The sequence below is a fragment of the Ochotona curzoniae genome, unplaced genomic scaffold (assembly GCF_017591425.1).
Source record: "Ochotona curzoniae isolate NIBS_2020 unplaced genomic scaffold, NIBS_Ocur_1.0 contig_2692, whole genome shotgun sequence".
In the NCBI taxonomy this organism is placed as follows: domain Eukaryota; kingdom Metazoa; phylum Chordata; class Mammalia; order Lagomorpha; family Ochotonidae; genus Ochotona; species Ochotona curzoniae.
In genome coordinates this window covers 2,307,516-2,321,558 of record NW_024465556.1, presented here as the reverse complement: position 1 = coordinate 2,321,558, position 14,043 = coordinate 2,307,516, and the positions used below count along the sequence as shown (strand labels likewise).

The 14,043-nt window shown below is 37.6% G+C and overlaps 1 protein-coding gene across 1 annotated transcript in view; it reads right to left on the bottom strand.

The window, feature by feature from the left end:
• The window catches only part of ASAH2 (N-acylsphingosine amidohydrolase 2), a 54,839-nt gene that overhangs the window by 28,450 nt on the left and 12,346 nt on the right, over positions 1-14,043 (bottom strand). The window contains exons 7-9 of the mRNA XM_040975779.1: positions 13,322-13,399; positions 4,778-4,898; positions 3,120-3,245 (exon numbers count right to left, since the gene is read on the bottom strand). Coding sequence (XP_040831713.1) covers positions 3,120-3,245; positions 4,778-4,898; positions 13,322-13,399 — 325 coding nt within the window. The remainder of the gene's footprint in view (positions 1-3,119; positions 3,246-4,777; positions 4,899-13,321; positions 13,400-14,043) is intronic.

The window sequence follows — 14,043 nt, the reverse complement described above, 5'->3', positions numbered from 1 at the left end:
CTACTAGCCTGTTCTTGCCTAAGACCCTGGCTGCTGACTGTTATGTAAACTCAATTGCAATGATATTGATGATATCGGAACAGCTAGCTGGCTTCTAAAAAATAACAAATAAACCTGGTCCTATACCCTACCTTAGACATGTGAAAAATATTGGCTAAATAATTTAAGTATTATAGGTGGAATAAAAATATCCCCCCAAAATGGGTGAACATACTGTATAGTCTGCAGGATGGCTGGCACAGCGCCATAGTGGGTAAGCTGTGTCCTACAACAGCAGCAAGCTATATGGGTACCAGTTAGAGACCGAGCTGCTCCATTTTCAGTTCAACTTCATACTGATATAACTTTGTCTTTCAAGTAAATAAAAAGCAAACAAATAAATATGGTCTGCTATAAATCTGACAATCTAAACACTTTGTTTCTTTTAGGGGCAGGAAAATCTAGTTTGAAAGACATCTGTCTGATAAACTGGGGGCAGTACAAAGGTTGCACTGAGTGTTAAAGAAACTAAGCTTTTAAAACATTAGGAACATTAAAAAGTCAAAAAATACCCTTTTAAATGTCTTTTTGACTCATCCATATTGAGTTGGAATTTCTCTAACAATAAAAAAATCCTAATGGTTACACCATGGAAAATGTATTAAATAGGTAATACAAAAAAATGCAAACATCCATTGACATTAAATTTTGCTCAACCTCTTGAACAATGAAATTAAAATTTATATGATGAGGCGATAACCCCTCATGTACCACGTTGGTAAAGACCGCAACATAAACAACCAAGGTTTGGGTGAGGGTTTGGAGAAACTGTCATTCACATACTGCAGGTGGGAATGCTACTGAAGTGTAGCACACAGCACACTGCCTTTTAAGAATTTTCCTAGGTGGAAATACGTATGACAAAAAAAGGCATGTCTACAGGAAGAAAGAGAGGAGAGAAGATTTGTGAAAGAACAAAGAATGGAGGCAAAGTAAACATCACTCATAGAAGATGACTTAACTGCACTGCAGTACTTTAAATGGAAAATCACAGTTACATAATATAATATAGCATAGTTATTGGGAACAAGGTGGCAGGTCACAGCACAGTTTCCAGTGCAATTCTTCAGGTGTAAAGGTGGACATGCACCTGTGTGAGAAGAAAAGGCTCTTTGGAAAGATGCCCACAACATTTTAACACAGTGAGCACTGTGGGCTAAAGGGTTGGCCCTTTGGGCTAAGATTTGAATCTCCAAAAATGTTGATACTTGTTTTTTCTTAAGCAAATGTAATTTAAAAAAAAAAAGACCCAAGCTATTTTCTAAATTAAAATAATAAAGATACTACTACTTTCTAAAGAAACTGTATCAGTGCCAGAGATATTGAAGTGACTGCCCATCCTCCTGTTCCTCTCTCTTATGAAAAATCTTTTTTTCAGAGAGCCTTCCCTCCCTGGAGGCCACCTTGACTCGGAGGTAGCAGAATCCATTCGCAGTCTTAGATCAAACCACAAGATCCCAGAAGCTCCTGGACTGAGCAAGAGATTACTTTACAAATCCCCACTTATGCCAAACAATACCTGCATTGCCCCGAAAATTGTTTATTGCAGGGACGAGCAAGTGACATAAACTGGTCCAACTGAGCTAAAGGGAAGAATACTCATTCCGTGACTGAAGGTGTATTCTCTCTTAGCCTCTGTATTTGGGAGAGAGTGCAAAGTCTTCTTACACTGATAGCCATCCTACGTTAACCCAAGGGAATCAAATCAAATCAAACCCAAGGGACATGCAAAAGGAAACAACCAGAATTCTGTTGCATGGAGGTAAGGTGAGGGTTATGCCTTTGTTTGTATTTTTCTGATTCTAAAAGTTATAATGCCCACCACAGAAAAAATACAAAAATGCATTAATGGAAAAATTAAAAACCATCCACAATGCTGTCAAAAAGAAAAAAATAGCATTTTTATCCAGGTTACTTCATTTAATATTTTTACTTTATTAACTTCCAAAATAGCATTCAAAATAAACACGTAAAATTAGATTCTGACTTTCTCATTCGGCATTGCACATCATGAGCACTTTTCCCGCACTACTCCTAATTCCAACATAAGACACTGAATTGAAGCATGATATCCTTCTGCACAAAGTAACATCATTTATTTAACCACTTACCTACAAATTTTAGAAACTCACAAAGTAATCTCAAAATTTACTGCAAATTAATGTGTGAAAATTTGCAAATAAAGAACAGAAAACTTTATAAAAATAGCAATATATAGTACATATAAATATATAGTGTGAAACTATTAAAGCTATATTGCTCACTGGGTGGGACTGATCTGAACAGTTAATAACCCAGAAATAGTATATTCTAAAAGATATTATTACAGGTGAAATATTCCACAGGCCAATTAAATAAGACCACAGAAACCAGCACCCACTGTTCATGCCATTGAAAACCAATCCAAACGAACACTGGGGAGAAGCAGTTAAATAACTAGTGGTGTGCTTATACTTACTGACAGGTAGATCTGGAAACAGACCCAAAAGTATTGCTGAGATAATTAGAAAACACAAGTAACAATATAAATACAGTTTGTTCACGATATATACATACATACATGGCAGGGGGGATGAGAACAGTCACCTGTGGGAAAGGCGGAGGGCAGAAGGGACAGAGGTGGACAGCAGCTTTCACTTTTTACCAACCTATGTGTTTCCACCTTGTTAGAATTTTTAAAGGAAAAGGAACTTTGATCTTATATTGGGGAAAAAAAGTTAAAAACTTTATAGTCAGTGAGCAATGCCTTAGGCAAGCAATTTCTGGCACAAACCTAAAGTTTAGGAATGTCAAGCAAACCGTTTCAGACTGTCCAGGTTTGAGGAAGGATACTTAATCTCTGACATTCATTCCATTTTCTCAGCATTAAAACAAATAAAAAAAAAGTCAATCACACTGGAAAACACAACTTTATCCAAGTTAAACTGAGTTTGTCCAGGTACCTTTAAGAAGAACAGATGGTTGGAGCCAGGGGATCAACATACATGAGGACAACCTAATTGTAAACTAATGATGATTATCCCAACATGAAGTGTATATGAGATGCAAAACCAAAGATGTCATGTAGCACAGTTACTCACCCCACCAATGGGACAAGAACTATTGGCATTATCACAAGATTCTCCCGTGTTGATGCAACGGGGGCCAAGAATATTGGGGGACACATCTCCTAGGTTCGATGAAGCAAACGCTGCTACATATGGTCCCTGCCAAAACAAACACGCAATTGCCTTTTATTCTCTTATTTCCTGTAATGACCTCCATTAAAATGCAAACATTCAATCCATTCCGACAAACTACTCAAAAATCAACTACAAACAGAAAGATGTATAATATTCTCCCATCCAAGTACTAACCAGGCCTGACCCTGCTTAGCTTCCGAGATCAAAGAGATCGGGCATGTTCAGAGTGGTATGGCTGTAGACAGATGTATAATATTCTGAGAAGATATTTTATTTCTGAAAATCTCTCATTGCTGTCACTACCAATAATGTTATGGAAAATAACCCAGTGATCAACAGAACTGCTTTAAGAACAGTTTCCAACTTACGCATCAGACAGAAATATTTTGACAGGAAACGTACTATGCAAAAATAAAGTGCTGACCAACCCATTTAGTCTCCCTGATGCTTTTATCTGGAGATCAGGGATCAATTTGGCCTTTAAAAATAAACATCTTATCAGCTTAAAAAGAAAAGAACTAATGCAGACTTTCCAGTTGCAAAATGAATCCTAAATATACCATTTGCCATCTGGACCTGCCCTGCATGTATTTTGCTTTAACTGTTCAATCAGATTAGAGTCATGGAGGGCATCAATATCAATCAAGCTAGCCCACCAGTCCATCTTAAATGTTTTAAATTTTCTTAGGGAAAGAGGTTATTAAGAGGTTATAGATATCTACTAAAGACATTTTGACAAAGTGCCTATCATCCTGGCTGAGACTATCAATGTCAACTTTTTCCACATAATAGAGACTACAATGAAAAAATGAGTGTGTATTGTCAACCAAGATGCTAAAATAGCAGAATGAATTTACTGAGGTTCTTTATCTTTATAACGAACTATTCATTCTAAGTAGGCACAGTAAGCACTTGGGACTCCATCCCATCAGATGTTTTTACATTTGAGTCTTATGCATGCTGGGTCAAGTAGAGCAAGGTCTGGCTCTCTCCACTTAGCTTTTGCAAGTTGCCAATTAAACCAAAATTGATGGTCTTTTGGAATGCGTGGACTGGCTTCTTGAACCCTCATGTCTCATCTCATCATTCACTGAATTTGAAAGTTATAAAAATAATTCTGATAGCATAAGACTATCAGACTTAGGCCTAATTGCAGGAAAAGAGAACAATGTCCTTGAGAAGAATTTCTCCATTAAGAGAAATGTTAGGACAAGGGAAAAAGATGTATCACCTGTCCTCATTCAAGGATTTTACCCCCAATAAGATGTGTAATCCTTCCACAGCTCTAGAAACAAAAACAAGCTTCCAACTTGATTAAAAACGTTTATGTATTATGGAACCCTTGAATTTGCCCTTCTTTATCCAATTAATATAGCTTCACAAGATCATTTTTATATGTAGCACCTGCCACAAAAAAACCCACAAATGTCGTGTTACCTTGAGTTTTCTTTTCCCTATTAAAGGCAGTGTATTTTTTCTATTCTATCAAGTTTATCCAGATACTCTCAGCGTTGCATGAACACTCAGTGGATAATCTTCCAAGAACAAATTCTCACCTCTCCAGGTAGATATCCTGTGTTCTTTTCTTGCTCAAAAAGGTAAGCTGCATAGCCCACATTGTCACTATTTACAAGATGGTTGCTGTTGTTCATGCTGACAGGATGGATGGCAAACCAGCTAAAAAAGAGTTAGAATCCCTAAGTTATTCACAAAGCAAGAGAACTGGAGCCAAACATGGAGACTGAAGGCTTCCATCTTCTGTAGCAGGAAAAAAACACATTAAATAGGACCTTATGATAGCCTAGTGGCTAGAGTCCTTGTCTTGCATACAATGGGATCCCATATCGGCACCAGTTCTAACCCTGGCTGCTCTGCTTCCCATTCTGTCTTCTAGTGGCCTGGGAAGACCGTCAAGGAAGGCCCAAAGCTTTGGGACCCTGCACCCATGTAGGAGACCTAGGGGAGGCTTTGGGTCAGCTCAAGTCTGGCAGTTTTGGCCACTTGGGGAGCGGGTCAGTGGACAGAGGATCTTCCTCTCTGTCTCTTCTGTGTGCCTGACTTTCCAATAAAAATAATCTTTTAAAATGTTAAAATATAAAAAGTATTAAATAATAGAAATTGCACATTTAGATTATTTTCACTGAGATGAATCATAAATAAGGAACTAAAAAAATCTGGGAATTTGCTTGAATAAGTCTACCTCAGAATTTTATTTCCATCAATATTTGATCACCTTCTTCATCAAATGCTTTTAACAAGACCCAAGTCCATTCAGTTACCAGATGACACATTTAAGGAACTGTATAGACATAGACTTTGTCCTTCAAGTCAAGTACCTAGGTAATAATTATCCAAATGAATCCAATCCAATTCTCTAGTCATTTACCGAGGGTCACCTTTCTTCCAAGCATTGAATAAACTGTGCTTACTCAGACTGTCACAGGAAGCTGAAATGTGAACTAATGGCTTAAATACGATATGATAAATGGCAAGAAGAAACAGACATTGAGTGTTTGGAAACCAAAGTTAATTGGCCATTAATTTTTGAAGGCATTATGGGGAGAAGAAACAGAGGAATATAAAGGCACATAGGGGTGAAGGAATATATTCTGGATAATTCAATACATTCCTATGCAGAGTAATACTTAGTTCAAGCATAGAGCTATGCAGTTTATAAACTAATTGCACATCTGTTACCATCTTTGAGCTTCGCAACAACCATGAAGGATAAGCTGTTTACCTCCAATAGATGAGTCAGAGAAGCGAAATGATAAATCATTTGCACAGAGGAGAAGGACTGCACTCTGAGTCTCCTGACATTTCCAATGAACTTTGTAGGATCAAACCTCCACACAGGTGAACAAGGTATTTACAGAATGGAAGTAGTGAAGCAGACTAACTGGAATGCTCAAGGAAAGAGAGATACCAGTGTATGCAGTTCCAGGTTAATTTAGGAATTTTTAAAAATAAATCTACTCTTTATTAAAATCTTTGCTCCAAAGTTGTAAACAGTTTCACTTGCAGTCCTACAGAAGTAATATAGTGCACTCAAAATAAGCATTTTCTTAATGATAAAGGATATTTTAGGACTTCAAGATCATCTTTCAAATGCAGTTCTCATTGCCTAACAGTATACATGGGTCAAAAGTGTTCAGCTCACTGTGGTTGGGCAGGCACCATAGGTGAGTTACACTGGTTGCTGCAATAAGAATAGTCTGGCATTTGGAGATCTCTAAGCACCTGCAGAGTCTAAATGCCACAGCCTCTACTAAGCTTCAGCCAAATGATACCCAGGTGGGAGTGTATGCCAGTGTTACCAGCTAGTCACACTTGCTTAAAAGAACCCACAAATTCATGCTTGTACTTCAAGTCTTAAAAGGGAAATGAAGTGAAGCCAAAGAAAGGAAAGATGACAAATTAAGAGATTTAAGATACATAGCCAACAGGGTTTGAAGACTGTGTCTGGATTCTGATTCATTAAGTCAATAGTCAAAAGTAAAGACCTCATTGATATTATCAGAGAAAGACAAACACAGACTGATTATTAAATCCTATTAAGAAACACTTTTAAATATTTTTGTGTAATCATTGTGGTTACATTTAAAATCTCTATCTCTGATAGAGATACACACTGAAATATTCATGAGTTAAATGTAAGACACCTGTATTTGCTTTATAATATTCTATCAAACAAGAGAGAGAAGGTAGGGATAAAATAGAAGTTAGGTATAAGATCATTAACTATTGAAGCTTGATGTGGAAACTAGTGACACAAAGCACTCCAAGTTTTCATGTTGGTAACCATTTTGAATTTTTAAAACCACACTACCAAACCAAATCACCAGTGAAGTTAGTTCCCAAGGGGCCTGTTTACAAAAGAGCAAAAGTGCAGAAGTTAAAACCAGGATATTCAACATTACTGCCTAGAAGTTATTTGAGTAACTTTTATATTTAAGAAAATACCACCTCTGGGATGAAACACAAGTTACTCAACATATGTGAACATCACTTCAACTATCTATAGCATAATAAAAATAAAAGAATCCCATAATACTTGATAAGAAACAAATACATGCAAAGTGCTTAGCACCTAAACTTGCCTACTATTAGAATAAGCTCTCATTGTGATGATGTTAATTATGTTGATACCAACATTGCAGCTGAAGATGATAATGATGGTGATGATAAGAGAAAGAGATACAGGCGCTGAGATTTTATATACATATAAATGATTCAATGAGTGTCAGGCAATGTGGAAATATATGGAAAGTGTATATGCATATATATATTTCACACATTCAACACATGAATATCCAACCCATATTCTGCAGCCATAACATGATTACATAAGCATACACAGTCCTCTTGTGGCAGAGACTTGATTGTTTAAATATTCCTGAGCTCTTCTACTTCCCAGCCCCACCTGCAGGGTGGGGCATGTGAATAGATCGGGCCAGTAACATGGGTGCAGAAGGGCTTCCCAAACCTCATTAGACTTTGCCTGGGTGGGGAGTGAAGTCTTTGATGCAGGAATCACTGGCATTTCATGTTCTGTCTGCTATGGCACTGCGTTAATTAACACACCTCCTTGTCACCTCCTTCACAACCCTCCTCACCCATCTCATTATAAACTGGGAATTAGGAAAGAATGGTTTCACTCTTATAAGGCAAGGATTTGTGTATCTGGAATTTTTTCAAAACAGCAACCTTTGAATTTTAAAACAACAAAAGCAATGTATATGAACAGACTGCCAGATTAAACAAAAACAAGCCATTACCAAAAGGCTCCTTCTGGTTTCAGGTAAACCTGGTGGACCTGGTAAATGGCATCCTGAGACCATTCCTATCCCTCCACTACAGGGGAGAGACAGAAAATCTCCACAAATCTTTTTTTGTTATCTTCAAAATACCTGAATTAAAAAGCCCCTGAAAATGGCAATATTGGAGAGATAATCTGGTTTGTGTAAGGCAACTAAAATGCCTGCACCTTGAGCAGCATGTCTAAGTGATCAACAAAATAAAAGCAGGAAAAGGCCAGCAAGGGTATTTTTAAAAATTCAGTCTAACTAGGAATTGAAGAAATTTAAAGGAAAACAACAGTAATTTGGCTTTTATATTACTTGGCAACAACTGCAAACATAATAATACTGAGATTGGCAGGAGTTTGCGAAACAACATTCTGCTCGTGTTTGGGAAGCAGAAATGCAAACCAGTGAAATGTTTCCAAAGGACTGATGGGCAATTTATAGGAAAATCTGTAAAATATAAACATAGTCTTTGGCTCAGCAATCCCCACTTCTAAGAACTTAGCTGAAGGAAATCATTGGCAAATATATAAGGATACAAGAAAAAGTTCCATGGAAAACTGGAAGTAAAAGTCTCAAGGTGGGCATCTAGCCAATTGGTTTGGGTTTCAGTTAAGATGTCTGTGTCCTGTGTCTTGCATTTGAGTGCCTGAATTTAACATCTGGCTTTTTTTTTTTTTTTGAAGTATAACATATAAGTGCAATACACCTTTTCAAAATACTTATTTTTCTAAATAATTAAATGTATTGCATAAAGGCAATAAGGTAAAAACATAAATATTGAATGGGGTTGATCTGTTGAATAATCATAAACATATAATGGGATACCTCACAATAATTTTCAAATAGCAATTTTTAAATACTAATTTTAAAAATACTAACAATTATTGAAATATACTCATGAAGTATCAGTAAACAGAAACAAACACCAAACTGTATATACAAATTCAGCTTTTTCTAAATAAAAAGTTTATAAATCTGTTTAGGAAAAAGTCTAAAAAAAAATCTAAAAAAATTTGGTAGATGACTATCTCAAGATTACTAGATAATTTTTTGGCTTTTTTAACGTAAGATTTTTCAGGAAGTACAAGAACAAAACAAAGATGATCAGGACAAAATCACTTGATAGAACACTAATGTAGAAAGCATGGTGATGACGAAGTATTAACGCAGCTTGATCAGTTGCAACAACGGGCATACATGGCAGCATTTTGTGCTCTTCACTCAATTCTTCTGAGAACCTAAAACTGCCCTAAAAATTCTAAATTTTCCAATTAAAGCAATAATGTAATGAAGTGTTAAAGAAAAGGAACCCTGGGGTCTGCACTGACTCAGACCCACTCTGCCATCTCCTACTGACCCAAAGAAGCCACAGGGGCAGCCAGCCAAAGAGGCAGCATGGTTCGGATAACTGCACACATACAATTTTTTTTTTTCATTCCTCAAGCCACCACATCCCTAACCCTTCAATAGTGTCCTCATCCCACTTTAGAAAATATTTCAGAGATTCTTCTACTTGAACTCTGACTTTATCTCACAACCCTCTGCCCCAGGTGCTCTGCACTCCAGTCTCCCAGGCCTCTTAGCAGTTTTCCGAATGGGCTGTGGAACTTTTGCATGTGCTTCTCTATGTTAGATGTTCTTTTCAATAGCTGGTTTGCCAGATAATTCCTAGTCTCCCATTAGGATTCAGCACCTTTGCCAACCTTCCCTAAGAAACTTTTCCCAATTCCTGTGAAAGATCACATTTCTCAAACATAGATATACACACATATTTTTCCTTTTAGTTGTTAACCCATAGTTTAATTCTACAATTATATAATTCTTAGCACTTACCCCAATTACAGTTTAACATGGATTATACACCCCTCTGTAAAACTTGAATGCCTTTTGTCTAAGCAAATAGACTATAGTCCTACAAGGGCAACAATTCTTGGGCTCATCAGTGTGTCTCTAGGATTAGTTCAGTTCACGACACATAAATTCCACAAAGAATAAATTAATGAATCGTAATCTCTATGTGGGAAGAAGATATGAGAGACAATTGGAACAATATTAAACTGACTCACGAAGCTTAAGGGACTTGTACAAGAAGCACAGATACTTGTGAAGTATTTGATATCTGATTTCAAGGTTAAATGATCCACTATTCCCCAAATTAGGCAGTAGTGTACAGCATGCAGTAGGTAGGCATCTAGTGCAGACTTACCAACTGAAGAGATTGTTAAGAAAAATGAAAGTCAGAAGGATTGAACTACAAACTGCACTGGGAATTTTGACTGCAACACTTGGCAGAGAACATCTCTTTATTATCCTTTGCCCCAACTGAAGTTTAACCTAGATGATCTCTGTGCTCTGAGACTTTGTGCTGCCGAACTCCTCATACCTTGGGGTTCCAACAGCAGGTACCTACATGTGGTGGCAGAGTTATTTAACAGCCAGATTTTTATTTTGTGTTTCTGAGTCACTTTTAATGTAGTCAAAAGACAATTATCACTGTGTAACAAGAGGTAATTTCAGGAGCGATTACATCAAGGAGAACATATGGTGGCTAATGAAACAATGGAAAGTTCCTGCCGGATGTTAACAAAGCAGAAGCAAAACCTTTACTGTCACCTTGACAGCTGACCCTGGAATTTTTAGGCATGTGATAGGATTATATCCCAGGAGGCAAAGAACATCTGGATAGCATTTTAGAGAATCGGTTCCTGTTGTCAGATAATAAAAGCAAATCATATATGGCCCAGGTAATTCAGTCAGGAGTTAAGCAGAAACATAATGGGAAAATATACCTTCTTCCAATTTGTGATAGTCTAACTAGTCAGGGATCCCCTTATCCAGACCCTCTCCAAATCAGATTTCTCGGTGAAGTTCTTCTTAACCTAAAGATGGCAGCTTACCTTTCCAGTTCACTTCTCCCCAGTGGCCTGCACACTCTGACCTCACAACTCACTGTTGTTCATGACTGAGAAATCACCTGACCCCTCCAAGGTTCGGCTTACAGGTTAATTTCTCTTGGAAATTTCTACAAAGCTCTAAGGCAAGCTGAGAACTACCTCCTCCAACCGTCCAAAAGCAACAGCACTATTGGTCGTCTGATTTATGCTAGGATTACTTCTCTGTTTGTCTCTGTTTCCTGCCTGATCACCCCATTAACCTGCAAGACTCTTGAAGACAGGAACCCACGACTTATTCATCAAAACATACTCCCAAATATTCCGTTGCTTACCTGATAGCTAGAAAGTCTAAGGAGTTAAACACTAGATGGCAACTAACTGATACACAAATTTCTTGTAATAAAACACAAATACAATAAAATAAAATCAGCCCATATAGCCGAATATTTTTTCTGACCACACTTCAAGCCCAAAGGAGTAAACCAACGCTAAGGATTTCAAATTCTTTCACATGTCAATAATGAAGTTATTTAAAAGAAACACAATTGTATTCTATTTCCTACCATTTAAATGATTGAACACGTGTTCTGTGCCAGAATCAGATCTAGAGCTTTGCATGCATTAACAAATTTAATCCTCAAACAACCCTATGAAGCATTACTCATAATTTCAAATCTGACAGTTGAAGTCTAAGTGATGAAGTTATTTTTACCTAGCCAGAGGCTTAGTAAGTAGCAGACAGGGCTGAAATTTGAACCCAAGTCAACTTTACTCCAAAATTTGAACATCTATCATCAAGGCACAACCCTCCTAGTCTTTGGGCCAATTAAGGTGTGTGATGAACCATGAGTCATACTCCTCCTCACTCTTCACACCACCAAGTTACTTCCAATTTACCTATAATTCTACTCAGAATATTTCATTTACACACTTTATCATTCTACTTGGTAGTCCCCTCCACATTTCCCTAGAACTTACCACCAATATTTTCAGGACTCTTCACCCAACAGTGTACTCAGAAATGCTTAAGGATTTTTTTTTTTTTAAGTCTAACAGTGGTCACTATCTAAAACTACCTGGCCAAAAGAGAGATCTGAGCATGGGCCCAAGTGATTTGGTGCCAGTACTCGAGCACTATCCTAAACCTCCTTAGGCTACCTTTACATCATTTGCAAGACCATAGATTAAGGCATACAGCGCTATGATACCCACTCCATTCCTGAGTCCATCCATTTGCATTAATCAAAGCCAAATGTGAAAGCAAACGCCTTCTTCACAAAGAAAACAAAAATCCATGTGTTTTTCTGTATGCTGTTGCAGCCAGACAACGGTGGTCAAATCTGTGCCAGGTTACAAATCTGGGTCCATTTTCTCCAGGAGTCTTTGATTCTGCTCCTATTCCTACTGTTAAAGCCCTGCATCAGACTTAGTTCTTTTTAGGAAAACACAGGTAAATCATTTCAAATCTGTAACCATGTGCCTGATTGGTAATATCATTTTCTCATGTTATCAAGAGACAACTACCTACTATCACTGCATTTCTCCACATGAGCTTTGGATAAAGTACACATCACACATCAGACACTGTGCTAAGCTCTCCTCCAGGATTGCTCATAGACCTCATCTGATTATTAGCCTGTGCCAGGGATGTAGAACTCAATGGTGAGGGGCCAAGAGCTTGGCCCAAGACCTCGTGACTGGGTCTAAGTTGTGCCTGACTCCCAAGTCTGATGTCTGAACCACTCAACTTACCCATAGTATCTACTGGCACCATTTAGTTTCATCTTCCGACTTACAATCAAAGAAAAGTTAGGGGCTGGTGTGGTGGCTTAGCTAGCTAATCCTCAGCCTATGGCACCAGTATCCCATATGGGTGCCGATTTGTGTGCTGGCTGCTCCACTTTCAATCCAGCTCCATACTTGTAGTTGTTAGAGATTCAGAAAATGTTCCTCCCTTTCAGCTTCTGATCAGCTCAGCTTTGGTCATTGTTTCTATTGGAAGACCTTCTCTATCTCTAGGTAAAATCTGCCCTCTAAATAAAAATAAATCCTAAATATAAATAAATGACCTTTAGAAACAAACAAAAGAGGAGGTTAGGCATTCCTGGGGCGCCTCACACTGCCACCCAGCTACATACTGACTCCAGGTTCCTGCAAATGCAGATGCTAGGAGACAGCAGTGATGGTTCAAGTAAACAGGCTCCTGCCACACCCATGGGAAACCAGGAGTGCATTCCCATCTCCCAGTTTCAACCCACTCGAGGCTGGGTCATTCTAGTTACAACAGAGATTTAAGAACCTAACTAGAAGTTGGGAGTGCTCTTTATCCATCTTTCTGTTTGTCTCTGTCTGTCAAATAAATAAAAATCTTAAGGTTAAAAAACAATATATAGAGTACCTGATAAGGCCCAAGTCATCACCATCCAAATCCACCATTTTCAAGACTACCATTTCTTTGTCTGTATTTGAAGAATACCTAGTTCATAAAACAAAGAAACTTAGTCAATCTAGGTTAGAGCTTGTCTTTCACACATTAACAATGATAAATTTGACATGAAAACATGTTTCGGTAACTGAGATTCCTCAACAAGCAGTGTCCCCTGTGTCCCCTCTCTCATCCCTTGGGTAAGCAAATGGTTTACAATTGTGATCAAACTCAGGTCAACTGTCTGGACCAGAAATAAAAGTATAATATTATACAACATGCATGTATTTGATACCAAATTTCTACCTATATCAAATTTTAACAAAAATCTCTTTAAAAGATATGCAAGTACACAAAATTTAAATCAGTCAGAATCTATAACTTAAATGCTCATTTATGTTCTTTCAGGAAAATTCAGATCATGGTTTGTAAAAATAAGCTCCTTTAAAAGCTATTGAAGAACAGGACAAAAATGTAGAAAGTCAAGTAGAAATTGAGATATTATTTTGTACTGCTATCGCAACCACATGCTTCTCTTCTATTTACAAGTCTACTTCATAATTTAAAAAAAGAGAGAGAGAGAGAGAGAATCATCTTCCCCAATCCTTCCAATCAATTATGCTGGATTTTCCTCTTGTTCTTTCTTCCAGATTTTTGTTCTGTTATCTTCTCTCTCTAGTCATATTCTCCTGGAC